Here is a 27239-nt window from a genome sequence, read left to right on the forward strand (position 1 = left end):
AATTTATTATGATCGAGTGTATATATTTAAGGAATTGGCTGTTCCTTCATTCTTGAGTAATGGAAGAGGCTGGACAAAAAGTCCTATATAATACATAAAACCTGCAGTTTCTATGGATACTTCAATATCAAGCAACTCTTTCCACTTGCATTGCTGCTGGAAAATCCAGATCTGGCAAATACAGCGAACTTTAGGAATCAAAACACAAATATGGAATGACTCGGGTTTGGCTCTCACTTGCAGTCAGTTCCTTACATTTGAAGAGCAAAGGCACCATACAAGCAAACACTTATACCAACTTAAAACAATGTAGGGAGGAAATATTTTCTGAAATACTGCAAATTATGTTTTTTGTCTGTTGTGTTTTGAACAGTTGTGTTTTTACATATTAAACAGCAATAAAAAAATTATAATAGTTGAAACCTCTGGTATGAGATATGAGCTAGGATAGTACTTACATACCTAAGGGGATGGGAACAGCAAAGTTATAAAGGCAAACTGACTGCCCTGGGTGAAACATGGGGTACCCAAAATGTGGGCAGAGATGTAATTGTTTTGAAATGGTTTGTGTGTCTTCTAAAGAGAGGAAAAAAGTAAAAGACAAACCAAAAGCCAGAGATATAACCACATAAACCATGAAGACGATGCTTCTCAGAGGCTGGTCTGGGATCAGTGCTAGCTGGGAAGAAGTTCAGACTGGGAGAAAGTGAAGAGTCTCCTGATGAGAGCAGGGAAACAAGAGTCTTTGAATGCAAACACGTTCAGACATTTTTATAGTTCTCCTTATCCAAAGAGCTATTTGTATACATCTATCTCTGTATCTCTCTATCTATCCATGTTTCTATTTCCATGCATTTATGTAATCCCTTGCATGCCCATAAAGGCCAAAACTTGAGTTGTGTAAACTGACTAGTTCCATGGAACTGGTGCAGCATTTCTGAACTGCAACACTGCATCTTTTATGAGTAATTACTTTATAGTGGACTAAACCTAAAAACATTAGAAAAGCTGTCAGACAAATAATTCAGTAGGATTCTAAATTTTTCTAGATGTTGCCCAGATAACATTGCTGTATTAACACATATCTATCATAATACCAAATATTTATAATTCTCACCTTTTAGAAAAAAATGATGTGGCCTTCAGGCCATCGACAGATTTGGTTAACGTAAACCTCTCGAGCCTTTTCAATATGTAGGCAGAGGATGTAGCATGGAATCCCACGTTCTCAAATGTTTTATGGGGTTTTAATATATAATTGTGTCCTGGTCTAGGAATAGTACACCCCAGTTCTCTGACCTCACTGAGATTTACCTAAGCCAGACACTTAAGCCACTTGCTTTCCTTCCTTCCCCTGCTCTTTCAACTCCCCCTTTCCCCTCCAGGGATGGAGTTGAAAATTAGAGGCACAAAAATGTGAAAATCACAGGCTGAGATATGAACAATTCACTGGAAGCAGCAATGAGATAATGAAACAGAAACAGTTATGATGTTAATAACAAAAGGTTGAAATTATTACATGGAAAATAAAACAATACTGGACTGTTTTGCCCTCCACCCTTTCTCTTGCCTGTGGAAGGTGAGAGCAAGTCCTTTTGCTTGCCCCTCAAAAGTGATGTGAGGTGGTATCCAATAATATAAGAGTCTGCCCATGCCCCCTTCCCAGATAGTATAGAAAATTAACTTTGTCCTGCTTGAAACTAAGACAAATTTTATATATATAATATTATATATATATATATATATATATATATATATATATATAAATAAAAATACATAATGCATAATATATAATATATAATACATAATATATTTGTTACATATTATATATTATATATTATATATTATATATTATATATTATATATTATATATTATATATTATATATTATATATTATATATTATATATTATTATATATAATATTATTCCTATCTATCTATCTATCTATCTATCTATCTATCTATCTATCTATCATCTATTGACACACAGACATATATATTTGGACAATAATACAACCAAGAAAAAAAATGCAGTATCTGAAAAGGCTTTCCTTTGCAGGTTTGATGTTTGAGGTTTTTTTTCTATTGGATTTACATAACTGGGAAATCTGTCAGAGTGGCCTTATTACATTATTGTTTCTCTGATGATGTTTTGTGATATGTATTAGAAAACTTTTCTATTTCTGCTTTACTTTATTTTCACTCACCACCTGCATGCTTATCCTGTGTGCCTATCCACTGTACCTAAGATACTAATTCATACACCTCAGCTATGCATTCGCATATAGCAGAAGTACTTTAGTTTTTAAAGGGTTTAGTTCTTTCTATGTTATGCCTTTCATTGGAAGCGGTGTAATTCATTTCAGCTGTGCTTGGAACAGTGCCAGGAAGACCAGTTCTGTGGCTCTGAACTGAAGCATTTTAATGAATACTATTACAAGAATGTGCACCAGAAAATACTTACATATTTGGCTGTCTGAATTGCAAATCACATCTAGAACTGTAGATCTGACACGCTAACAAAATAGGTTTTGGTGGATATTCAAAGAGTTAATGCTGGAATTCAAGACTTTTAAACTATTCCACAGGGCAGTTCAACCATCTGCCAGAATTCCTTGTGAGCAATTCACCTAGATAAATACAGGCTGCCAAATCCTCAATCCTTTTATTATTTTCTGTATTAAAATATGTATCTGTCTAACACACTTGATAAATACTTTCAACAATGTGTCTTCATGTAGCTTTCAATTAGGCAATGATCATCAGTTACTTTGGATCATCTCATATTTATCATTCATTATTGTGTTAATTCTGCTATCTTGTTACCTTGTTTAAAAACATTTATCACTGTTTGGACAAAAAAGGAATTTGAGATATTGTGGAAATAATGATATGTTAACAGACTTGATTCCTCATAATAGGAAGATTTTAATGTATAATTTTTGTGTCCATAGTTAGAAAAGTTTAATTCCGTACTTGGGCTACATCAGGTTTCAGGTTGTGCCTTTAACTGCATACAAAATCCCTATACTTAATGCTCGGTTCCTATCAGTTCATATGATGCATTTTAAAGTGAGGTAAGAGCTATTCCTCCCTTTAAGGAGGTAGAAACCTCAGTTGCAATAATATAATCAAATTATTTTGCAATAGCAAACTAGAGCCTGTCTTTCCTGAGTCCCAGTTTGGAGCACTGGTCATAGTTGCCAAGTCATTCCATGTTTTTGCATAAGCAGCATCACCTGTACCTTTAGCTCGTCACTTTTTCTCTCTTGCTTTCCAACACCTGTGGCAGCACATGGTGTTTCAGGAGATCAATTAGATCAGGGTGTGAATGTCCTTGTCACTTACACAGGGAGGTTTCATGCGCTGGCTGCCATAAGTCCTTTTCTCTTGTAGTCCCTCCGTGAGACTTAGTCACTGCAAGTCGTGTGTTACTTCTCCACTTTGCTGATCAAAACTTTATCTAGTTTTAAAATGTTCTTTATTGTCTATAGCATTGCTGCAAGGGCTTTTCCTTAAAATCAATAGAAAGAATTACTTTATTTCCTCCATTTTACTTGTTTACTTTCATGAAAATCTGGATATCGATTTCATACTGGGGTTCTTTGTATGTTATCTTATAGGTTAAAAAGGTTTGACAAAGCAGATAAAAACTGCTCAGAATTGCTTTTCATCCACCAGCTGTGAGAACTGAAATAAGTTGGTCTCACAGAGCTCTCTGCTTTTTCTCATGTTTGGCTGCGATACATTTTATTTTGTCTGGCTTGCTCCTTGAATTTTTTTGAAGAAACATTTACTCATAAAGCGTAAGTAGATAACTAAAACTAACTTGCATATAAAAATACATGTAAATTCGCTCTAAAGAGTCTTTTTAAAGTTACTCCCTTGCTTAGCCCAAGCTCTGAGTGTTTGAGAGATTATAGCTCCCAGAAAGAAATCTTGCCATAATGTCCATGATGTAACATTTTCAAAATGAAGACATTTCCTTTGCCCTCAGATTTGGCAGTTGTACAAAATTTGCATCTGGTTTCCAATTATTTGTCTAGCTTCAGTTTTCAGTCTCCTGCTAATTACACAATGTCCAAATTTTTGTCGCTCTATTCAGATGTGCAGAAGGGACAAAACTTTTGGGTATTATGATTTGAGGTGATGAGAAAGATTCAGCATTGGAAGTCTTCTTTTCAGAAGTGCTCTAGGCAGTGACAAATGAGAAGGCTGAAAATAGGATATTGATTCCTAAGTCACTAAATCTCCCTCTTGTGCCAAGGGGTAAAGCAGAACCTTGAAAAGGATTGAACGTCTCTTCCCTGAATGGCTGTGTGCTGAGTGTGATATAATGATTTTAGGATGAAAGGCCCCTTTGTTGCAGGATTAGGTGAGATCACACAGAGAGACTCAGGTTAGCTGTAATCATGACAGTCAGGAGTGAAGAAATTTCCTTTATCAGACTCTGCTGTCTTACACAGCCCTCTATGCTATTCCCTGCAGAATAAAACCATTCACATTAGCCAAAGCTGCCTTATTTATTTCTAACACAAAGGGATTTTCCCTTCCCTTTACAATGTGTACTTCTCACCCCCATTTCTATGTAGTATTAATACAATTGTTGTTAGAAACCCATTGAAGAGCCAGAGCCCTCAGCAGTACTCAGTGGGCATAAAACGGACCTCAGAAAGGCTTTTTTTTTAAAAAAAGAAATCACCTTTAACGTTTAAATCTCCATTTCTACTAAATTTTTAGGTATTTTAAGAATTTGTTTTAAAACTGTATTTGTTATAATTATGTGGATGCCTGGATAATTATGTGGATGGCTAGGTTCATGGTTTGTCCCCGTGCCTGTGTAAACACCTATGCCAGAGCCTGGCAATGTGTTCTGCTGCTCACCTACAGCCTGAAACCTGACAGTCCCAAAAGAAAGGTGGAAGGGAAATGAAACAATCTCTGTGGATCTATATCAATAAAGCTCTGGTTTGTACCCTTATCACTTGTTGAAGGAGGGAGAAATACTACAGCACTCTCAAAAGTTTAGATTCACAATGGAAAAAATATGCTCAGCCTGTCCATTTCTTGAGCTTCTCAGCTAGAAATTTTCCTGTTCTATGTTTTCAATCTTCCCATTCTTCATAATAATCAGTAGCTGACTATCTTCTAAAGGGGAGTGGAACAGAAATACCTGAACCTAACTGAAAATTATTGCACAGTACTGATCATACTGCTTTGGAAAGCTAGGTAGTTGCACGTGAAATACAAAACCCAAATGTAGTATGCTTTGAGTAAAGCAGACATTATTTGCACATGGAGTACATTAAAGATGGAGTCTTTCAGTGCTGGAGGAAAACACAAATCAGAGGCAACCAAAGTAACAACAGTGTGTCTCTCTCCTCTGTTATAAAGCAAGGAGTATGTGCTTTGTGTACAGGGAGCCTTCTCTGACCACTGCAGGATTTCTGTAGTCTAATTTGAATAGACACAAACCTGAAGTGAGAAGAGCTGGATGTTTTGGTGCAGTATTTCAGTAGTGTCATCCATCTTAAGCTAAGAAACTCCTGCACAGTCTGTTATTAGTGGACATCCTAATTTAATGAGGAAATGAGCAGAGATCTGTTGATAATTGGGCAGATTTTAGCAGGACAACTATTGTCCCAAGATGTAACAACTAGGACAATATATGTGTACTATTAATCAAATGCAATTTCTGTTTAATTTACAGAGATGAAGACATATTAAAGCCTGAAAGAAAACTTCCATAAAGATTCAAGTCCTTGGAAGTAAGGAGCAGATCAAATTAAATCTTTTAATTAGGATATAAAAGTGTAAGCGATTCTCATCTGTAGTTGCTTGGCCTCCTCAATACACTTACACTGGTGATCTTTCCCTGCTCGAAATCTTCCCTGGTTCCTGGTCTCTGCTATAAGCACCTCTGGATAATTTTTTAATTATTACAGATTACATTCCCTTTAACAATATTCCATGTTGATGACACAGCTCTTCTAATTCAGATACACCTGCAAAGAAAGTTTGTGGCACTGTTCAGCAGCAGGAACTAATTTTGAATCCTCCTTTCAGCCTTGAAAGTGTTCAGAGAGGCTCTGCTAAAGGCAGACACAGCAAGACCGACATTTACACAACTTCATTTTCGTATGGCCTTGCTCTTGTAGTATGAAAAGGGGCTACTTTATTTGGGAGTGAATATTTGAGTTATTTTTGTCTTTTTATCCAGTGGCATTGCACATTAGCAAAGTCATAAGCACAACCACTGACAGCAGCCTGATCCATGGGGACAGAGCTAGACTTTCCTTCCAACCCATATCTCAAAGAATATCTGTAGGCATCAGGAGGAGGGCAGTGGGCAGGCCAAGGACAATTGTAAATGCCAAAGTTATGCTGTATTATCTGAATTATAATTAAATCACATTATCAGTGTTACTGTTGAATTTGCACGATAGAGCCATCAATTCTCCTTGGGTAAACAAGTACTCACTGCTCGTCAGTGTTCTGGCTTCTCACTGCCAGATGGATTGGAAAATGGGTACTTAATCACCTCATTGCTCTCTACTGCATTTTCTGATGGTTGAGTGTTTTTTTTGCTTTGAAAAGTTTTGCTGGTTTCCCAGAAGACCTTCAACAAATCCACCCCCCAAACACTCAGAAAAACCAATAGATGATTGTATGAGGGTCATTCTTCTAAGTTTCCCTGGTCATCTTTGGCAGCAAATATGTGACCTGCTCATGTATTTGCTGCCAAATCCCAACAAAGTCCAGCCTTTGGTGCAGCACAAAGAGCCTGCACTTGTTGCTTACTGCAATTATTTTTTAAAAATACTCAGAGCTTCCTTCCCATAATATGTTTTCCTTTGACTACAACTCCTATTCTAAAAGTGAAAATTGTCTCTGTTCTTATGCAAAAACACTGCTTTAAAATCCAGAAAGGAAGTTATTCAGTATAATTTCAATTTGCAGTTTGTTCTTAGGGACACTACACTCACAACTCTATAGTTCTTGCTAATGGGGAGGATTTAAGCCTCAACAGATCATCATGACAGGTGGTAGTAAATAATAAGATAATCTACTTCAATAAAACCCAGAAATCTCACAAATTACTTTAAGTAAGGCATGTAATTAAAATTACATTAAACAGAAATATTTTTTCCCTAGTAAAGAAAATGCTCAGCAAAAATATATTTTCAACCTTTTTTTTTTTCACTAACTGAATTCCCTATTCTGGAAAAGGTCATGCAAGCTGTTGTGCATCAGTTTCCTTTTGATGAAAACTTGACTAGGGATTTCATTTGTATGCTGTAAAACTTTTTTAATGCTTGCTTAAAATATCTTGCACAAAAATCGAATGGCAAAACTTTTCTTGGTTCATTCTGTACCATTGACGGCACAATGGCGTATCTTATATAAGGCATGGTAATGAATCATGGACGAGTTATTGTTCAGCACGTTGCACTGCAAATTAAAAGCTTTGACTCATACAAGCAATCTCTTACATGTCTTTACAGGAATCTTGAATTTATAATAGGCCTTCTTACAACCATTCAGTTCATTGAATATATTCATTAAAAAGTAACAGATGGCTATGAAGAGAATTAACTTGGTCATCAACAGCTGTAACTTGCATTTAGTGAGGGGTGAAATTGCTGTAGGTATCTCTAGTGCTTCTGCACATAGGTTGGCTCACACCTCTGTCAAACCTCTTGGGATCGACAATGTGCCACAAGCAGCAGCCTATAACATAAAAGGTTCAGTGGCAAGGAATTGGACATGGCATTGGAAAGCTGCAGTCACAGCAGAGACTGGGGTAGCCTGTAAGGTCTAACAGGGAAATCTTTACTAAAAAAACAGTGTGCTTCACAGAGGGGAAATTTGCAAAGCCTCCCCAGGAAGAGGCAGGGAGTGCCAATGGATACAGGTGCGTGTGCGCAGGCAGGGGCTAAGCCAAACATCCCAGGAGCTGCTGGTCAGAAGCACAAGATTGCCATTGACCTCTTCTGGCATCTGATCCTACAGTACTGGTGTGTGGCTGAGGTGAAGAGCTACAGATGAAAAGGGAGTAAGGCTGGAAGTCCATTGCAGAAAAGGAAACATAACATGACACTCCCACATAACAGGCTTCTGCAGGATGTTCTGCAGGTCTGGGGCATGGTAAACTTTTTAAGCATGTATGACTACTTTTTTTTGTTGCTTTTTGACCATAGTTGTCTTTATTTAAAAACTTTGGAACTTTTAGTGAAGAAAAGGTCTAGAAGTGTGTCCAATTTGCATTTAAATCAAGGGTTCTCCTAGACTAGTATATCCCTGAACTGGATATGTTCTATGTTCTAACTATGGTGGCATCTTCAATTTGTCATTTCTTTCTGACTTGTGATATAAATAAAATGAAATTGATAAACAGATTTAAAATGATGCCATACACAGTCTGAAAATTATTTTGTTCATACTCAGTATCTTCTGATTTTTTTGAAATAGTCTGTATCCTTTCTGCACACCATCAAGTATGACATACTGATCACACCAAACTACTCATCATTGAATCAGATAGGAGCAATCACATAAGAAAACTCTGCAGCTGGGAACAAACTAACTTTCAATAGCAATCCTGCTGCTGCAATGATCCTCTAGTGCAAGTACTAGATAGAGGCTGCTTACAAATTTTGCATGTCTCTGACAACAGCTATTAAGGCAAAACAAAGAAGGATGACCAGAGAGTCGGAGCTGTCACCAGAAAATTCCAGTTTTCAGCCTAAACCACAGATTTATCCTTACTTGTCTGCCCATTTGGAAGATGAAGATGAGGTGGGAGCTGAAACAAGCAGTTCTTCATACAACACTTTATTAAGGTAGGCAACCTTTTTTCCAGGTGTGGTCTCACTAAACTACTGCTAAGAATGCGCCATCCCACATATGCATGCTTCTGGGGACTGACAGGGAAACTGTGGGAAAGATGACTAACTCCTTGTTTTGAAACCAGGTCAAAACAGGTCAGTGACAATGAGATGCCTAAGGCCAAAAAGTGGTGGGTTTTTTTCCAGGAAATTCCTTACATGGCCTCGAATGTGCTTAACATGCCATGTGAACATATGGACAAACAGGCCTTTTGCTCTGCACTCAGGCTGTGGGACTAAGTGGTGAATGGACAGGGACATCAGCTCGTGCCAGCGAAGGAGCTCACCGTGCAGGGCTGGCACAGCAGGTGCTGCTGAAGGGACACTCTGGCTGTCACCTGAGCTGCACTGCAGGCGAGCACGAGAACTGACACTGACACCACGCTGTGCAAGAGGCCTCTCTGCATGACTGCAGAGACGAGACCTTCCTTCTCAACTGCCTGAGACATTAGGTAGTTACAAATTCTGATTTTAATCCTGAATACACAACAGATTAGACCCATCACAAACATATGGCTCTAGTGTTACTACACAAAAAGTGATTTCCACTTAAACCAGATATTTCTGAAATCACAAATTCGATCACTTAAACTGAAAGAAGTCTGTAACTAAATCCCCGGATATCTAAGTGCTCTATACCACAGAGCTACCTACATCCTTCAACAAAGATGTTTAACATATGGAGCAACATGTTTTTTCAGAACAAAAGAACAGGAATTTAGGTTAATTTAATAGAAAAAATAAAATATGGAATAACATTGATTTTGGCCAGTATCAATTACAACAGAACTACCCTATTTTACAAATAACAACTGAACATTTTACACATGTACAGTATTTTTTCAGTAAAAATGGATTTCGTTATAACAATGTCAGTTTTTTTTAAAAGAAAACAAAGTTATTAATTTCTTCTCTATAATAGTGTTAGAGACATTTGTAAGTATCCAAACAGATTCTTTACAATCCATTACATAATTAAATCTCAATAGTGAATATATATTTATATATAACATATATAATATTAACTTAAACTTTGAAAGCATTATGTTCTATTTAAACACGCTATACTGAGAAATGAGGCAGTAACAGACTAGTAGTTAAACTAGCACAAATTTGAATGTTTATCAGGAAATTTGTAATGGGCACCAAAGGAGCTTAACTGCACTCTCTCATACTGAACCATACTGAAATAGTTTATCTGCTCTCTGCTAAGAGGACATTACCTCTAAAGGTTTGAATTAGTTTGTAAAACATCCACAGTCATTTTTGATCCCCTTTATTTTCCAGGATTTACATGCTTAAACAGCTGAAATCCATTTTCTGTTTGTGTGTTCTGGAAAGCTAACTGAGAAAGACACTTTGCATGTTTTAAGTATTATCCCCAGTAAACAGTATCTTTGAAGTTCAATTTGCTGTTTTATGTGAAACGACTGTCTTTTGAACAGTATGCTGAGTGAAGCTGAAGAAGACAAATTAAACAGAAATTTGTACTGGCAGCCATGTGCCTGGGTAGAAAAAGAGTGAGGCTGGGGCCACTTCTCTTATCACTCAGGACCATTTTACAGCGAGGTAACTCCACTGGCCTTAGCAGGACTACTCCTGCTGAAATTTCTACTGTGAGCAGTTAAAAGCAGATTCAGGCCCATCATGGCACCAAGAGAATCACTGATTTATTGCCCTATATGCAATTTTTCCTGGAGGTGTATTTGGCACAATTATAAATCCAGTCCTGTAAACACATCCTGTTGTATATAGTCACACTGGCATTTACATATGGGCACCATGAAACAGTTCCACATATCTGTATGATAATATCCCCTTTTTAAATGAACATTACAAGACAACAATAATTTATGAATACTTCTTACATGTTAGCAATGTTTTCTGACTTCTGAGCATATACATTACTCTCACTTATGCAAATCAAGAGAAGTAGTATATTCTAAATTTGTCCACTACAGGAACAATGGGTTTCTTATGTTTATTTGAAATAGCTTTGACAATTTAAAAAAATAAAATAAAAATCCTAGCATATCTGTTAATAAGCCACCTGTCTAAAAATGAAATCTATATGACCAAAACCACATTTTGGGCAAACATATATACATACCGCATGTGATACAAAAAAAGCATACAGCAGAGGAAGTAAGAAAGGTGTGCAGAAATGTTCACTTTCCATTTTTTAAAATAGTGTTAGAAAAGGGGTAGAACTTAGTCCTGCACTAATGATGTTTCGGATCCCCTCAGGAACTCAAGTTCCCCCTGTCAATACATACAGCACAAAAACAGACTAATGCAATTTTTTTCGTATTGTTTAGTTTTAATCCATGTAAACTTGTGTTGTATTCTTGAAACACTATTTAAACATCTTGAAGTGGAAAGAAGCAGGAAAGATGGGAAGAAAAAGAACCTTCAAAAAACAGGAATAATCCTAACGTTGACAGGAAATCAAATCAAGAGTTAAATGTTAATTTTGGCATCAAATGCTTTGGTCACACAATACTGACTCTGTGATCCTGGATGCTCAGCTTTAGACACCCAGTTATGAAAGGTAGGCGTGTTGTAGTTTTTCCATTTAAGTTCCAACAAACAGTTCGCCATCTCCCCAGACAAAGAGGGGGGAGAGGGAGAAAGGTGGCTTGCTTTCTTTTTCTTTCTTTTTTTTTTTCCTTTTTCAGTAATATGAATTAATCTGTAAGTCAACAGGAGGAGGAGGAGGATGCTGGGAGGTGTCAGTTCACCCCTTTTGTTTACATGTTCTGCAGCACAATTGCTGAAGCACTTTCCTCTGGCAGAGATTGTTCTTTTTCACCAGCATACAGAATCCTCCCTCGGCCCAGGACTCTTCCGTGGCTTCCAGAGGGTAGCAGCAAGAGAAGGAGGGGAGGTTGAAGGTTTGGAGAGCACGGTGTGTACAATGGAGGAAGGTTTAATTGGTCAGACAAGCAGATTTGGTTGAAGAGACCATTCAGGAGCAGGAAGTAGGAAATTTGGTCCATCAAAAGGAATTTCAGTCAACAGCAGTTTTTTTTTTCAGGAAGAGATATTGTGTGGTCCAACAGGGAATGATTGGTATCCATTTATGAAAAGGAAAAAAAGATTAGAAAGAGAATAATTAGAATACAGTGATGTTTACAGCAAAGGAATTTGTTCTCAATCTTTATGAATTAAAAGAATAAAACAATCAAACCACCGAAAAAGAGCAAAAAATTCTCAACAGAAATGCAAATCCTATAGAGCGAGTTGATTGTAAGGCATTGAAATCTCTGCTTTTGTAAATTAGCAGGAAAAAAAACCCCAAACCCTACCTGGACTTTCCTTGTTGCCAATGACTGCTGAGAACATGTGCTGTGTGGTGTGACCCTGCATGTGCCTGAAGGCCTGCACATCCATGTGCTGCCCTTCCATGAGAGCTGCATTTGGAAGAATGGTGGTGACAGTACTGAGATGGGGTGTCCTCACCCGTGGGAACTACAGGGATGTGATTGAGGCTGCATGTGTACAAATGAAGATGGATTTATGCAGCTGTACAAAGACAAAATTGGTATCCAAAATGTTTGCATTGCAGAAATCAATTGCAATACCATATTACCATTACACTTCTTAATTTGTCTATTCTTCTGGACTTGCTTAAGACAATAACTCTTCCAATGTCCAGACATGAAAAGGGCTCATGACTAGTTCAACAATATCTGCAATGTAACTTTACAATGAACAGGATAATTTTCAATGTTTGGGAGCCTATATTCCAACAGGAAGTGCAAAGGTCCACAGGAACAAGACTCAGGCCTGTGCTCTTTCTTTTTTCTTTTTACAGTCTTTTTTAACTCTTAGTAAATCCAGTGGAAATAAACTGGACCCAAGAGTCACTTTTAGCTTTTACTATATCTGATGTCAGGTATCTTCCCAGACTTTGTTCTGATATGATTTTCCTGTTGGATTGGTCTTGTTAGGCTCTACTTACAAGTAATTCACACGGTAACATGTTTAGGGAAGGACAATGTTATCTAAATGTTTCTGTAATTGTGACATTTAAAAGGAATTATTATTAGTGAATAATTAAGACAATCATATGTAATAAGGAGGCTATCTTGGTTGCTACAGAGAATTTGAAGGAAGTTCAAATCTCCACCCTAAATTGTATGTTCCCTATTTCAGAATCCCTTTTTTCTCACTACCCTTTCACACAAGTCAAGCAATCCTGCGGGTGCTTTAAATAGTTTTTACTTACCAGCATTTTCAGAGTTTAAAGCGCCAAGATAGATAAATGTAATTCTATTAATAGTAGTCTAGGGTTCCTCATATAAAAATCTGTTGAAAGCAAAAGCCTTTGAACAAATGCTAAGGAAGGAAAGGTAGGTTGTTGGCAAGGGGAAAAATTATTTTAGGAAAATTAAGGTAAAATGGGTGTGACTAATCTTGCTAGCACATGCAAATGTAAATTTCTCCTTTTCATGAACCTGAAAATTTTAAAAAGTAATGTAGACCATACTTAAGAAGAAAAGCAGGCCAAACGAACTCTGTACATGTAAAAAAAGAAGCAGGCAGTGATAAAATGGATCTTTTCAGAGACTTGCACTCACCATCCTTGCATACTGTTCCAATGACGCAGACACCAGTGTCTAGGTTATAGCCACTTGGACAGCTTGTACAGTTTCTGTCTCCTTGGCCACTGCAATCCAAACAGCTGGCATCACATCTGAAAGACAATGGCAGGAGTTGGCCTTCTGGCCTCACCAAATACAGCACTTCCTTGGACACCTCTTCTGTATTGCAAAGCACTTGTTTGCTCTTTCTAGAGGCACAAGGTACTATAATATTACTACTACTAATTTTGATTATAAATAATGGACTAACCCTGCAACTCAGTCCTGTTTCTTTCCATCAACAAATTTCTATTCCAGAGTTTTTACTAGGCAGCTGTATTATTCTAGTGTGTTGCAACGATGCATAAATAATCAGCAAAAGTTTCAAGCTGATGGTGCAAACATGTGCATGTTAAAGGCATGAACTAAGGACAGAAATGACTGACATGATGCCCAGTCCCTTCACCACCCATCTCGCTCCATTGTCTTTTCATTATATATTGATTGTCTTTTTATGTAGAACACACTGAAACACACAGGGATTCCCTTCCTGCCCTGAGCTTAGATCTGAGTCAACAATAAATTATTCCAAAGGGCAACAAATGATATTTGTTTAACAAAGTATGGAATAGAGAAAATGTTCCTTCCTTGCACAGCACAACTTTGCCCAAGATTTATCTAGTCATTTGTGAACTTGAGTCAGGTAAGCTCCTCTGGACAGTAGTTTGGAATCCACCTGCACTATGTTTGTGAATATGCAGCGGAAGAACTGAAATGGTCTTTATAAATAGGAACTGACTTGCAACAAAAAAACCTGTAGTTTGATTGGTTTTGTTTGCTATTAAAAAATGCAGATCCTCTGTCAGATTTGTAAATTTTAGGCTTCTATGCAAATTTACTTACAGGCTCACTAAGGCTCACTTTAAAGTGAAGGTCACACACACATATACCAGAAAAATACTTTTATAGGACCTGTATGAATATAAATAATAAAATAATAATAATAACAACAAAACCAAAATATTTTTCTTATTTACTTAGCATTAAGTATTTCTTTAAGTTTTGATGTCAACAGTGTTTTATCTTCTAATAAGTATGGTCATTTCCAACACAGTAATAGCTAATATACTGCCAAATATCAGATATATCAACCACTGATCATACCTTTTGCAGCTTTTGTATCCACTTTCAGCAGAGTGATCAAGGTAATAACCACTGCTACAGGACAGCACACATCTTCCATCTTCCATAAAGTAACCCTGTGTGCAGTTTATACAGGCATCTACTCCAGCACCTTAGTCGGAAGAGAAATGTTTAGAAGGCAGGTACATTGTTAAAATAAATAATTACATCATTTCAGTGTATCTTTTTCTGAAATACATGGCTGCAGTTCTAAAACTCCCACAAAGTCTACCAGTCATTATTCCTTTCCTGGAAGAAAATGGAAGGCATTACTGGAAATCATAGTAAGTTCTACTAAAATTTAAAAAAGAAAAAAAAGAAAAAGAAAAAAAAAGAAAAAAGAAAGAGGAATTTATGAACTCTTTCAATTAAAAACCTAGATTTCTATGCTAGCTGAAAGAAGTTTGCCATATTTGAAATGTAATTAAAAGCTACTAACAGAATGAAGGATTCACATGTAAACAATGATGCTATACTGTAAGTATGGTATATAGTGGAAAAAATCAGAGGTAAAATCATACAGGAATGAAAATTATGCAGACAAATGTCAGTGGGGTACCTGCACATGTTGCACAGGAACGGTGGCATGGCTCACACTCTCTGCCATTATGGTATTTTCCTTCTTCACAGCGGATAGCACATCTGGTGCCATGCAAACTATCATAAAAAGATAAAAAAGGACAGAGCAGATAATGGCAACAGAGGACAAGAAGATCATGCACAAGCCAATAATTTTCTTTTAATTAAAGAATAACCCATATATTAAGTTTCATCACCTTCCTTCAATGGTCATATTTCATAAATTTAGAGACACCAATCACTTAAAGAGGGAATGCAAAGCAGTTTTCCCCATGGTGAAGTAAAGAAGCTGTTTACAAACTCTTTATAAATACTACCAAGTAATACGGGACAGAAGAAAAATTAACAATGACAAGCAGCACTAAAAATTTAGGCATGTAAAATGCAATTATTGAGGAATTTGGCACAGGGTCAGCATTAATAAAATGCTAAGGGAGTTGTTAACCGAATGCTGTGTGGCTTGTGAGATTTGTTGAGATTACAGATGGAAGTATTCTGCCTGCAGGCACTTTTGAGAGAGCACAAAATATGAGTAACAAGTCACGTTTTTATATATTTCTTGAAGTAGTTGTTTATTGCTTTCATGTTATATGGTGCCTATAGCAGTTTGTTGGGGTTTGGGGTTTTTTTGTTTGTTTGAAATTAATTTTTTTAAACTAGGATATCTCTGCCATGTTTACCATCTTCTGCAGAATCTCAGGATTCATCCAATTTAACACTTTCTCTACAAATGTTCATCAGCTCTGGGGTTTCCCACTCTGAGTGCTAACCATGTTTTTACAGATTGGATCCCGCAACAGCCAGGTAAGTTCAGCATCAGTGACAATTTTCAAGAGTGTATTCAGTCCCAGTTTAGTAAATAAACTAGGAATACAACAAAACTTCATAACCCCTGCTTTTCTCTTGTCTTTCCTGAGCGAAAAACCTCAAAGACCTTTACAATAAACATAGCATTATCATGTTTTTACAGATGGGAAAATAATTTGCCCAGGTTTATTTAATGGACAAGTAACGGAGTACATCTGGAATTCAGGTCTCTCAAGACCCACTCAAGGAAGGCCCTGCTCATTGATACCTCTGCCAAGAAAATGCAGAAAGTATGGAACAACTATGGAATGTGAAATATATGTCCTGAAAGGCTCCATTAATCTGAAATAAACACACATTTTTTAAAAAGTGTTACCAAAAATGACACTCTATTTGCTAAAATTGTCCAAAAAACCATGAAGGTTAGGTTTTAAATTTTTCAGTAATTCAATTGCAATAAAGGAATTCAGCTATTGATGTTCCAGAAGCAAAAGCTTTTACTAAAAGATGAAAAACCACTTTAATGCAATAGGAATCCTCAGTGTTGAAACATTAACACAATACTTGCACTCAAAAGAATACCTACAGATACTGAATACTGACTTCATATTTTTGTGGCACTAAGCCAGCATACAGTCTGTCATAAATATTATATGATTTTTGACCTTTGCTACTTGGACCAGAATGTCATTCTTTACAAAGAAGCTTGAAATGTTTACTGTTGCTTTGTATGTTTATCTATAATTTTAAAGAATAATTAAGTTCTCCTCTGAAAGAAAAAAATCTCACCTGCTGTTTAAAATACATGATCACTGACTGTACTGTAATAGAATTGAGCCTCAGTACTTGAGGTAAGTGAATGGGTGGATACGTGAAGAAATACAATAAAGATAAGAAAATAACTTCTAACTACCAAATTAATAAATCAGAAAGATTAACACAATTCATTAGCTCTACTTCTGAAATTATCCTTCACTGACATAATGTAGGTCAAAAATTGAAGAAGCCAGCTTTCCACATGACTGTGGCTTTCATGTTACCTGATATGAAAAGCCTTCTAAAAATCTGTTGTCAGCCAAACAGGCACACAGGTTCACTATTACAGACTAAGCAGCATTGGAACAGATGAAATGAGGGCCATGCAAGGTTAAACAGCTATCTGATGTTCTTCACTGCGTATCTCCAGCCTTGTCTACCTCGTCAGATACTATGTTTAGAGGCATACATAATTTCCTTACCTTAGTCCATGCTTGCACTCTGTGCAGATTTGGAATTCAACACAGGTCTTGCAGTTTTCACTACATTTACGACAAACAATCTTATCTACAAGAGAAAAAAAGAAAACAACCCAGAAAACCTCAGTCAGTTTTGTTTGATAAAATTGTATGAATATATTATTACATGACTTACTACTTTCTAGTTTGACAACATCAAGCTAGACTAAACCAGCAAAATGCTGCCTATCATTACCTTTTTCCATCTAATATCAAATGATTTACAATATTTCCATAAATCTGAAGTTACAGTTGCACCCCAGGAAAAAAATATGTTTTGAGGCCATTAAAAATTTTTCATAAACACTTAAAATTTACATTCACTATTTATAATATGGACTTAAGTCACCTTCTCATATAGTAGTAATATGTACTAATAATTGCCATGTGTTCTGGAGACTGTCCTGCAATCTTACACCTTCCATGCCAGCAGTCTGTCCTGTCTTCCTGATTTGGTGCTAAAGACACACCTGCATAAACAGATCTGATCTTAACAAAGTAAATATATAAATTACTTAACAACTGGTTTTTTATCTCTGGAGATCCCTTCTTTAAAAAATCCCTTCTCTCTCTTCAGCCCTGCTGTCTTTTGACATGCAGTGAGTGACATATACCATTTTAAGAAGAAAAGCTTAATTTCCCCATTTAATCCTAAATTTTCATCTATCCATGTTAATTTGTATGGGAATGAATTCTCTTTACTGTAGTTTTCACACAGTAAAAGTGCTGGAATTAAGGTAGGACCTGTTTTTACTAATTCTCAAAAAAAAGCACACAGCTTCATGCTGGAGAAAGCAGAATGTTAGGTACCTAGATGAACAAAGCTCCTGAGAACATATTTATCTCCTAAGGGGAGTCTAACGAAAACAGATGTCACTGCAGTCTTAAGCCCATTTGAATACATGTATTTTTGTTGGCCAAAGCTGGAAATTAAACACGGGCAGTCTACTTGCCAATCACAGGAGGAAGCTGAAGGCAGATACCTGTCATGGCTGAGGATTGCTGCTCTTGGGCAGTGACATCGCTCTGGAGGTGCTTAGGTGTGTCTGAAACATTTTTTGCAACCATGTTACATCTGAAGAGCCTGTTTTGGCAGAGCTCTGGTTCACTGGCCTTGGCCAGTGTCTCAGCTCTCACTTCTGGGGCCATACAATCTGGCTGAATGGGGAATCATGTCAGAATGGGTCCTGTCTGTCCCTTCCCCAAGTAGTGACAACCTTTGCTGTCCTTCAGCTGACTTGCTCCTGAACTGCCCTGGTTCTGCTACTGTTACTCCCAGGTACCACCAGCTGAAAAGACATCCTGCAATAAGCATGGTTTTTAAAATAAAGGAAGATTATTCAGGATATTCTTGATCACACTTGGCAACAATTTAATAAAAGGAAAAGGATAAAAGATCAACATACACTTTTCCTGCTCATAAGCATTCCAGCAACCTCCCCAGATGAAATTCTGTAGCCCACAATATAAAACCAACAAGAAATACTAACTCTTGTCCAGGTAAAACCCGTCAGGGCAGTTGGTAATACAGCTATTGGTTACTTCATTCAGGTAGTAGCCAGATTTACAGGTCATGCACTGGTCACTATGGCCTCCAACACAGGTTTCACAATTGGGTGAGCATTTTTTACATCGTTTCTTGTCTGCATTGTAGTGACCAGGTGGGCAGGTCGAAACACAGATCCTGCAGACAGCAGGGAAGAGAAGGCAGAATTGTTAATGAAATAGCCTGCCACCACATTCCTGGACCATGACTGCAGAGCAGAAGTATTTCTCAGCATTGTTGCTTTTCTAATGATCATGTACTTACTAAGATATAACCCTTCAAAGCACTGTATCAAGCTGATCTCTTGCATTTATGTCCCTACACATGCTATCTCACCAGCATATGTCAGACAGTCTACAGTATAATTTCAACTATCTACATTTCTTCCTATCTTATTCACCTAATCACTACATCAGCTGTAGTAGCTATGAGAGTCTATGAACACATATATATACAGAGAAAGCTTCTTAGGGAGAAAAAAAAAGAGGTGGGGATTTAATCCGAGAAGGGTTTTCCAAAGCTGTTTTTTAAATACTGATTAGCTAGAATTTGGGTTTTTTTAAACTCCAAGGAAAATTTTTCAAAATCAGGGGAAAATAATTATTCATAACTGTAATGAAGAGAAGAGGAAAGAAAGTTAAGAGACATAAATAAGAAATCAATGAAGTGAAGTTTTTTTCCCTTGCTCTTACCTTGTGTTGTTTTTAGATTTGTAGTAATAGTGCAGACAGTCAGTACAATGATCTGGTCCTGGCCCATCACACCCTACTTTACTGCATTCTGCATTGCAGGGACCTGTAATAAAAACAGAATACAGAGGGACAAAGGGATTAAAACTTCTCATTTAAGGGACATCTTAAAACATAAGATTTCATTGCAGAATGCAATTACTCTGTTTCCCTCTGTTGAGGACTACACCTAGCACAGGGAGCTTGGTTTGCTACTTGCACTGTGAGCTCAAGATTGAGCTCTGGATGGCAGAAGCTCCAAGCAAGAGGCTGTGCAGACCCTATGCGTAAAAAACAACATACCATTCAGGTGACCAGACATGCAGAGACACAGCAGGAGCCAACACCCCTGAGACTTTCATGTTTCTAAGGGTACAAAAGCCCACGGTTTCCCTTGCTCAGGGTCTCTCCTTAGAGTCACTCAGCTCAAGCTGTTATTTTTTTATTTAGGTATTGCACCAAGATTAAGTTATTCTAAGGATTGGGAAGTCTGAGACTCTGCTATGGGAAAACTGGGGTTGAGCTAGTGAGGAAGCCTGGCCTGATTATGTGAGTGTGGGTGTATGTCCATGAAGGGACCTTGGTCCTAATTCAGGTGTTGAGAGTATGACATCCAGAGTGGCTCCTGGATGGTTGGACAAGGAGGTTTCCTGAATGCCCGCAAGATTTGACTTCAAAAATTCAGAAAAAAAAGCCAAGCTTTTCAAACAAGTATGACATCCTCACTTCATGTGGAAAGGTATAAAGACCTCTGTAATTCATAATTAGAAATGATTAGCAAAATAACTTCTAAAAAGAATGACAACGATGAATATCATGATCAGTGGCTACCCTGGCTCCTGAGTGAGTATCAGCTGGTCCAAGTAGCTACCATGAGCCAACGAACCAGACACCAGGGCCCTGATGTCCTCTGCTCCTACAGAGGAGAAAAGCCTCAGCTAGTACTTGCTGATTCCCAAGTCAGTCCCCTGTATCACCCGCACTCATATTAGGCTTGATTATGCTTTGGATCTGTTCCAACTTAGTATTTTCTATGATTTAGTTCTTACAGTTTTCAAATAAATATTTTCTTCTATTGGAAGAAAGAACCATCAAGTCTTGCCTTTATGCAGATGAATAATGACTGTGGGCGAAGTTACAACTTTTAGGATCTTTGATCTCTCCTGAATGAAATGTGTTGAGTTTGTTTCATATAAAAACTTAAGAAGTTTTAAGCTAGTGACCTCTACAGTAGAGACAGTAGTGTTTCATTACCTACCAAAACAAGGAGTTCCGCAGCTGTCCATCTAAAATAGAGACCGCGCAACTGACATGCTATGAAAGGAGAATGGAACAACAGAAAATACTAAACTGAACTTTCTCCTCCTTTTTGGTGGCCAGAGATATACTTCAGATTCATCACATGGTACTGCTAATGCTGGATTGCATGTAAGAAACTGACTTATTTTGCAGTGCTAAAAATCTAACTCTAATAAAGTCTAATGACAAGGTTGAAAAACTTCTGTAGGGATCAGTGAGAAACAACACACACGTAGAAGATAATGTTCTTCTCATATATATATGCATAAGTATATATGTAGCTTTATATCCTTATATGCAAAACAGTACATTCTTCATAGCATGTTAAGAGTAGCTTGAAAATACATAACTCAATGCATGCAAACTCAAACGTCCAACTTTCAATTATGAAACAAGTACTTCTCATCTTCAGTGAAGAATCCAATTCACTGAACATTTTATATATGCCGATTCTCAGGTCATCCTTAAAGCTGTTAAGGGTTTACTAAATGCACAAACAGAGTAAATGAATGTACACACCTGAATAGTCATCTGTTGCATAATCTTCTGTAGGGTCTTCAACTGGACTGGAGCGCACTCTTTCCACTTTGGAAAAATCATTTCTTGGTGAGTAAGGCTGGATGGATGTTCCATACAGTACTAAGGACCACTCTTTCAATTTGCCTGGAAGTTAAGTATTATAAAACTGTTTTCAGAACTACTCTTCTCTGTGTCTTACAAAAGTATGTAACTTTTAAGCATGTTATTATGAGTAGGTATGGAAGACATTGCTTTTCAAGTAAGTGCAATAATTGTTTTAATATGAGCTGAGAAAGCATATTTTCTTCAATCATATCTTCACACTGTATTTTCATTGCACTCCAATGTCTTGTAATCTAGAAAAGGTTTGCCCCATGGGCTGAACTCAATATAAACAACAAACAAAACATCTGGGCATACAGTTATTTGGAATATGTAGATGGTACTGCATAAGGTGGTTTTATTCTGGATTTCACTATCCCCTCAGAACACTATTTATTGTCCAGTAATTATTATTTGAGATCTTTTAGCTAAGTAGCTGTATTCAGAATTTTGACTTAAGGAAGGGATTTCATTGACTTTTAGGACACAACTTGATGAACAAGAAACATCTTCTCTTAAAATTTCCATGGAAGAACATCACTGTCCCCCTCAAATCAGCATAATTTCTAATTTATTTGTGCCAATTGTTTGGCAAATATATTACTCCACTGTCTGCAATTTTCACTGATATTTTATCCTTGTAATATTTGAATGAAGATAAAAAAAACCATCGGGCCACCTGAAGCATTATCTGACTTTCTGGTAAGTTTTTTTTGGGAAGAATAAAAATATAAAGGTGTATCAAGTCATCGGTTCATGATATCAGAACATAAAGGGTGAACTTTCAGTCCCCAGCTTTCTCTCTATACTACTAGGTGAAAAAATTTGGAGAAAGAGCAAAAGCATTCAGGCCCGAAATAATGCCTAAAGAAAAGATGCATAAAAACCACATCCCTGCTTGAAAAGGCGCAACCAAAGCTTGGTATCAGCCCATCATCTTGGTTATGTTACTCTGTCCTGGAAGAGCTAGTTGTAAGTGTCAAATTTTCATTAGAACAATGAGAAATCAGAGAAGCAGGGAGAATTTCAATGATCCTGTTGTGGAGGCTGTTTTGTGGTTAAAACTTCACAACGAGAACTTATTATTTAATAAGAAATAATCCAGGTATGACACTTCTCAAGAAAATAATGTAGTATACTTCATGTAAAATGAAATTCAAGCAATCTTCCTCTTCTTTCATTTTAATGATATTCAGTAACTTGAAATATTATTCATTTGGACTTTTAAACCTATACAATCAAATTAATTTGACCCTTACAAGTTTCTGTATTTTTGACCCTTACAAGATTTTCTGTAGATTTTTCCCAGTGTCATCTGGTAGCCTCCACTGACATGACAAAGACAAGTATCTCTGTGCTCGTACATGCATACTTCTAGCAGTAAGCAATAATACCCAAATACACTACCTGACAGATCATAAGCTAATTATTTTAAATAACTTATACTAGGGCTGAGGATGGAAATCTCTGCTATCTCTATGTCTCTTGCCAATCCAATTAAATCTTTTTGAGACAAAAATTTCTACACTTCATATGAAACCTTCTCTGCTGTATACTCAGTTTTTGAGTAGAAAATGCAAACCAGAGACTACATCATGTGTCAGTTGTGTCACACAGTAGCTTTCAACTTTTCACATCTGAATTATTACTTTCTTTAAAAAAACATTTGATCTTGATTTAAAAAATTAACTGCTGATGAATCTACCACAACTGCTGTTAAACTGTTGGCTAATTACCTTGGTGGTAAAACTGGGTACACTTTGTTTTCAATTTCTTTTCCTACCCGCAGACATGTAACTCCTAAAGACCCATTGGATTAAAAAGATCCAAATAATGCATATTCTTCCTCTAAAGAAATGTGGGAATCAAGTTATGTCTCGATGCTCCTTAGACAGATCCAACAATGTCCTTAATGGCACTTTTCTTTTTAAAATGAAGTCACTCACACAGGGAGATAATTTTCAACCAACTATGCAGTCATCTCTACTGCCCTTTCAAAGATACATCTTCTTCATATTCATGTACCTGCCTTTTTTTGTGTTCCAAACTACTTCCTGAGCATACAAATCATAATACATTGGATGCAATTAAAAAAAAAATTGTTTGTTTTGCTAAGTTATTCAGATCTTTTTATCCCCATTTACTATGAGCCAAAACTCACTCCAATAGAAAAATATAATTTTTTCTATTTCTCCCAGAACACTGGTAAAAGTATTTGCAAGAACCTACTACAAATAACCACAGGTAAAGATGCTCCTAAGGAACAGCACATTGCATTCGGATTTTACACATACAGAAGATCTTGTACTAACATCACTGCAGGAAGGATTATTACTCTGAATGCATATATAATGCAAAAGGACAGCAAGGGGAATAATGTAGGGTCTCCCAGGAGATTAGCTGCCTTTTAAGAATGGTTCAGTAAATAAGGAGGGGAAAAATTCATGTGACTTGTCAGCAAATAAATTAGGGCTGCCTCAAGGTGGGTTTAATTTGCACAATGAAAATATTTCGATAACTAAGTATATATACATACACACACACTTTTATAATGAATAAACAAAGTATGCCCATTTAAGCCAAAATCTTTCTTTCCCCATTTTTGGCTGATTCCATCAGGTAATCTGGCTAGAATAATCCTTTCCCTGCTTGTATTTAGAATGTGTAACAAAAGTTGTATCTATAGAAGAAAGGGTATATTGCAATGTTTCAGAGCAAACATAAACTCTTCAGAATTAAATGTAGAAATCACATGCATTACTATAATGAACTGGACTCTTAATTTCTTTTCAGGTAATAGATATGGCATTACCTTGCTAATGCAGGGATATGATGACACACTGGGTCCTTTTTAATTTGATTACACAAAAATGGTGACTCTTAATTATAAGACCTTTCAAGAGCTGAGTAAACACATGCACAGAACACAAACAAGAAACAGGCATGATGATGATATCAGTGTGATAAACTGCAGGCTATGGTGATAAACTGGAGAGGCACCATGAACTGGAGAGGCACCAGGCATAAATTACGTTTAAGCACCTTTTGTTTACTTCATGTTCTCTTCAGTGCAGAGACTAATCCCGATATGCCCAAACAGCTGAATTTATCCACCACTAACATATGGCAGGCACTTCCAAATCTTTTTGAACAGAAGAGTTACTGGACAGCTTTCATCAGAGGGCAACCACTGCTCTAGAAAGATGGGGGATACATTACTAGACAGTATACAATGAACCAGGATCCAAATTCACAACCACACTGCATCTTGTGAAAACCAAATGCACATAAAAACCAAACTAGTCTCAAGCAGTGTTTCACATTGTGGTTAAAAAAAAAGTAGACGATAAGCTCTCCAGCAGGATTTTTTCAGTAAATCAGCTTCCTCCACACCCCTAGGTTTTACAGACCCACTTTCTCCCAATCCCCTAGCCTTACTGTGCCTTTTCCAGAGTTGCATCTTTAGGCTTCAGGTCTGATGGAGGAAAGGAAATCAGTTCCATTAAATTAGCTTCTGTAGCACTGAGAGAGTATACATAATGTATTGAAAATATAAACCCATACAACTATATATGTAGTTGTAGTGTGTAGGACTGTGCAGGAACAGATCTTGAAGTGTAAAGCTGGACATGTAGCAGGCCACTTTGAGATCATCCTGGTGGTGTAAAAGGTGTACAATATGGCTTAAGGATTGTTCAGAATAAAAGTTTGCAAAATGGCTCCATGCTACCTATTTTTTAGTGCAAGGTGTGTGTCAGGGAAGAGGCAAATAGCTGAAATGTGTTGCTCTGGGGTTGTCCTTGATGCCTTATTGAAGGAACCAATGGGTTCCAGTACACACAAAGGTGAAGAGCTACTCTAACTTGCCCTTCACACCAGAGATGCTCCTGGATGTGTCAGGAATGACAAGTGTAAAATGGAGTTGAAAATACTTGATTTTTGTCTCTTTTCAGTAATTTGATTAAAATTAAATTACTTATTTGCTGCTTAATACATCCCCGTCTATCAAATTCTAAAGCATTGAAAATTAAAAAAACCCCACAAACACAAAACCTCCTCCTGAATCTCTGACTAGTTTTGCTTATACTCTGTGGCTGCTTTTCCAAACATTTAGTGAGTACCCCTTTTTAGTGTACTGGAAACCTTGCTTTTCATTTAGAGGTGCATTTAACATCGTTTGGTTAAGATCAAACCATAGCTGGAAAGCTATGGTGAGAAACCACCAGTGGTGATAAAGTGAAATTTAAAACACTGGCAATATTGGTGTTTCCTTTCAGAGCTCTAGGGGAAGATAATCAAGATTCTCAAAATGCTGCACTTAAAGTTAACCAATGACTATACAGCTAACATTTAAATAACACTGGCTACGGTGTAAAAAGTTACCAGAGTCTGGAAGATGTTTTCTGCTCAGAAATTTTGAAAATCATAATTTATCTTGGTTTTCATTAGACCATATTGACCACATATTGTGTAAAAGCTTTTCAAATTTGGCTTATGATTGCTGGTTTACTATCCTAAAAAACTAAACTCAGGTTATGTAGACTAGTGAGTCAGGCAATAGGACAATAGATTTGATGGCTGGACAAAGAACCTTTTTTTAAAAGTTGAGACTGGCTATTGGAATGTAACAAAGTAAAGTAGCGTAGAAATAAAGAATCAAAAATCTCATTCAATTTTATCAACAGTGATGGAGTGAGACTGATCTGTATGTTAATTTTGTTTTAAACAGATCATCTAAAAAAAGCACAGAAATAAGTTCAGAATAAAAGTGGACCATGTATCTTAAAAAGTAAATAACAGTAACATAAAAATGAAGAGTGCGTTGATAACAAATTTAGATAATGCTCTTTCCAGTATGGCTTCACACTAAAACCAGTGAGATGTTCCAGCTGTAAATAAAAGGTGGAAAACAGCAAGCAGTTTTCAGAATTCACACAGCCCACATAAATGTTAGAGTCCTACCTGGAGTCTTGAAATTTCTCAGCTGAGATGGAGTGTCACAGATTTCCAAGATCCAATCACCTGCTGCTTTTTCACTCCAGCAGTGAGTAGTCATAAACTCCCAGTTTTTGAATCCTTCCATGGAATGATCAAATAGCCTAAAACAAATGATGACATTATTTCAAGGCAAACATTCTTTTTTTCCTGAGGAGCTATAACTCCAAGTGTGCAAACTCTTGAATAATAACTCTTAAATAATCAGCCAGTTTGTTCATGTGTACCTTCACATAACATTATTCATGATGGTTCTCTCACATGTATTACAAGCACATTCAACAGCTCTTTGTTGCTTGATGGAAGAGAGTCTTTACATGCCATCATGTTTTTATAATGAAAAGAGAATGGCAAGCAAATTCATTGCAATAACACCATAATTGCTAATGCTCTTTAATATGATTTGTGGGTCTTGGAAAACCTGCATATAAAACAGAATTCCATTGCTTTAACAGCATGATGTAATTATAAATAACTTGTAAGCTGGAAAATCTCAGCAACATTTATTTTTGGCTCCAAAGCCAAAAGTTAAAAGGGGTTTAAACCCAACAAAAACTATAATTTTAAGACAATAGTGATTCAATCCATTGCTTCTTGTGAAGAAATAATATGCAACTGAGACATTGGCCTCAATCCTCAAACAACCAAGGTATCACCCTCTTCAAACACTTCACAGAATTCAGTTTGGGTAAACTGATTAAACTATTGATTAAACTAATCTGATAGTTTAATCAA

The 27239-nt window shown here is 36.8% G+C and overlaps 1 protein-coding gene across 2 annotated transcripts in view; it reads right to left on the bottom strand.

Annotated features, from left to right (window-relative positions):
• PCSK5 (proprotein convertase subtilisin/kexin type 5) overlaps window positions 1-27239 on the bottom strand; it is a 229580-nt gene that overhangs the window by 48442 nt on the left and 153899 nt on the right. The window contains exons 13-21 of one of the 2 annotated variants that reach the window (XM_064736487.1): window positions 26472-26608; window positions 21408-21551; window positions 19554-19656; window positions 18806-18999; window positions 17280-17364; window positions 15215-15312; window positions 14638-14767; window positions 13471-13586; window positions 9602-11740 (exon numbers count right to left, since the gene is read on the bottom strand). In XM_064736487.1, coding sequence (XP_064592557.1) covers window positions 11625-11740; window positions 13471-13586; window positions 14638-14767; window positions 15215-15312; window positions 17280-17364; window positions 18806-18999; window positions 19554-19656; window positions 21408-21551; window positions 26472-26608 — 1123 coding nt within the window. In that variant the 3' untranslated portion in view covers window positions 9602-11624. Of the gene's footprint in view, window positions 1-9601; window positions 11741-13470; window positions 13587-14637; window positions 14768-15214; window positions 15313-17279; window positions 17365-18805; window positions 19000-19553; window positions 19657-21407; window positions 21552-26471; window positions 26609-27239 lie in introns of those variants that run through there. The other variant, XM_064736486.1, reaches the window with a different exon arrangement.

Source organism: Zonotrichia leucophrys, chromosome Z (assembly GCF_028769735.1).
Source record: "Zonotrichia leucophrys gambelii isolate GWCS_2022_RI chromosome Z, RI_Zleu_2.0, whole genome shotgun sequence".
NCBI lineage: Eukaryota > Metazoa > Chordata > Aves > Passeriformes > Passerellidae > Zonotrichia > Zonotrichia leucophrys.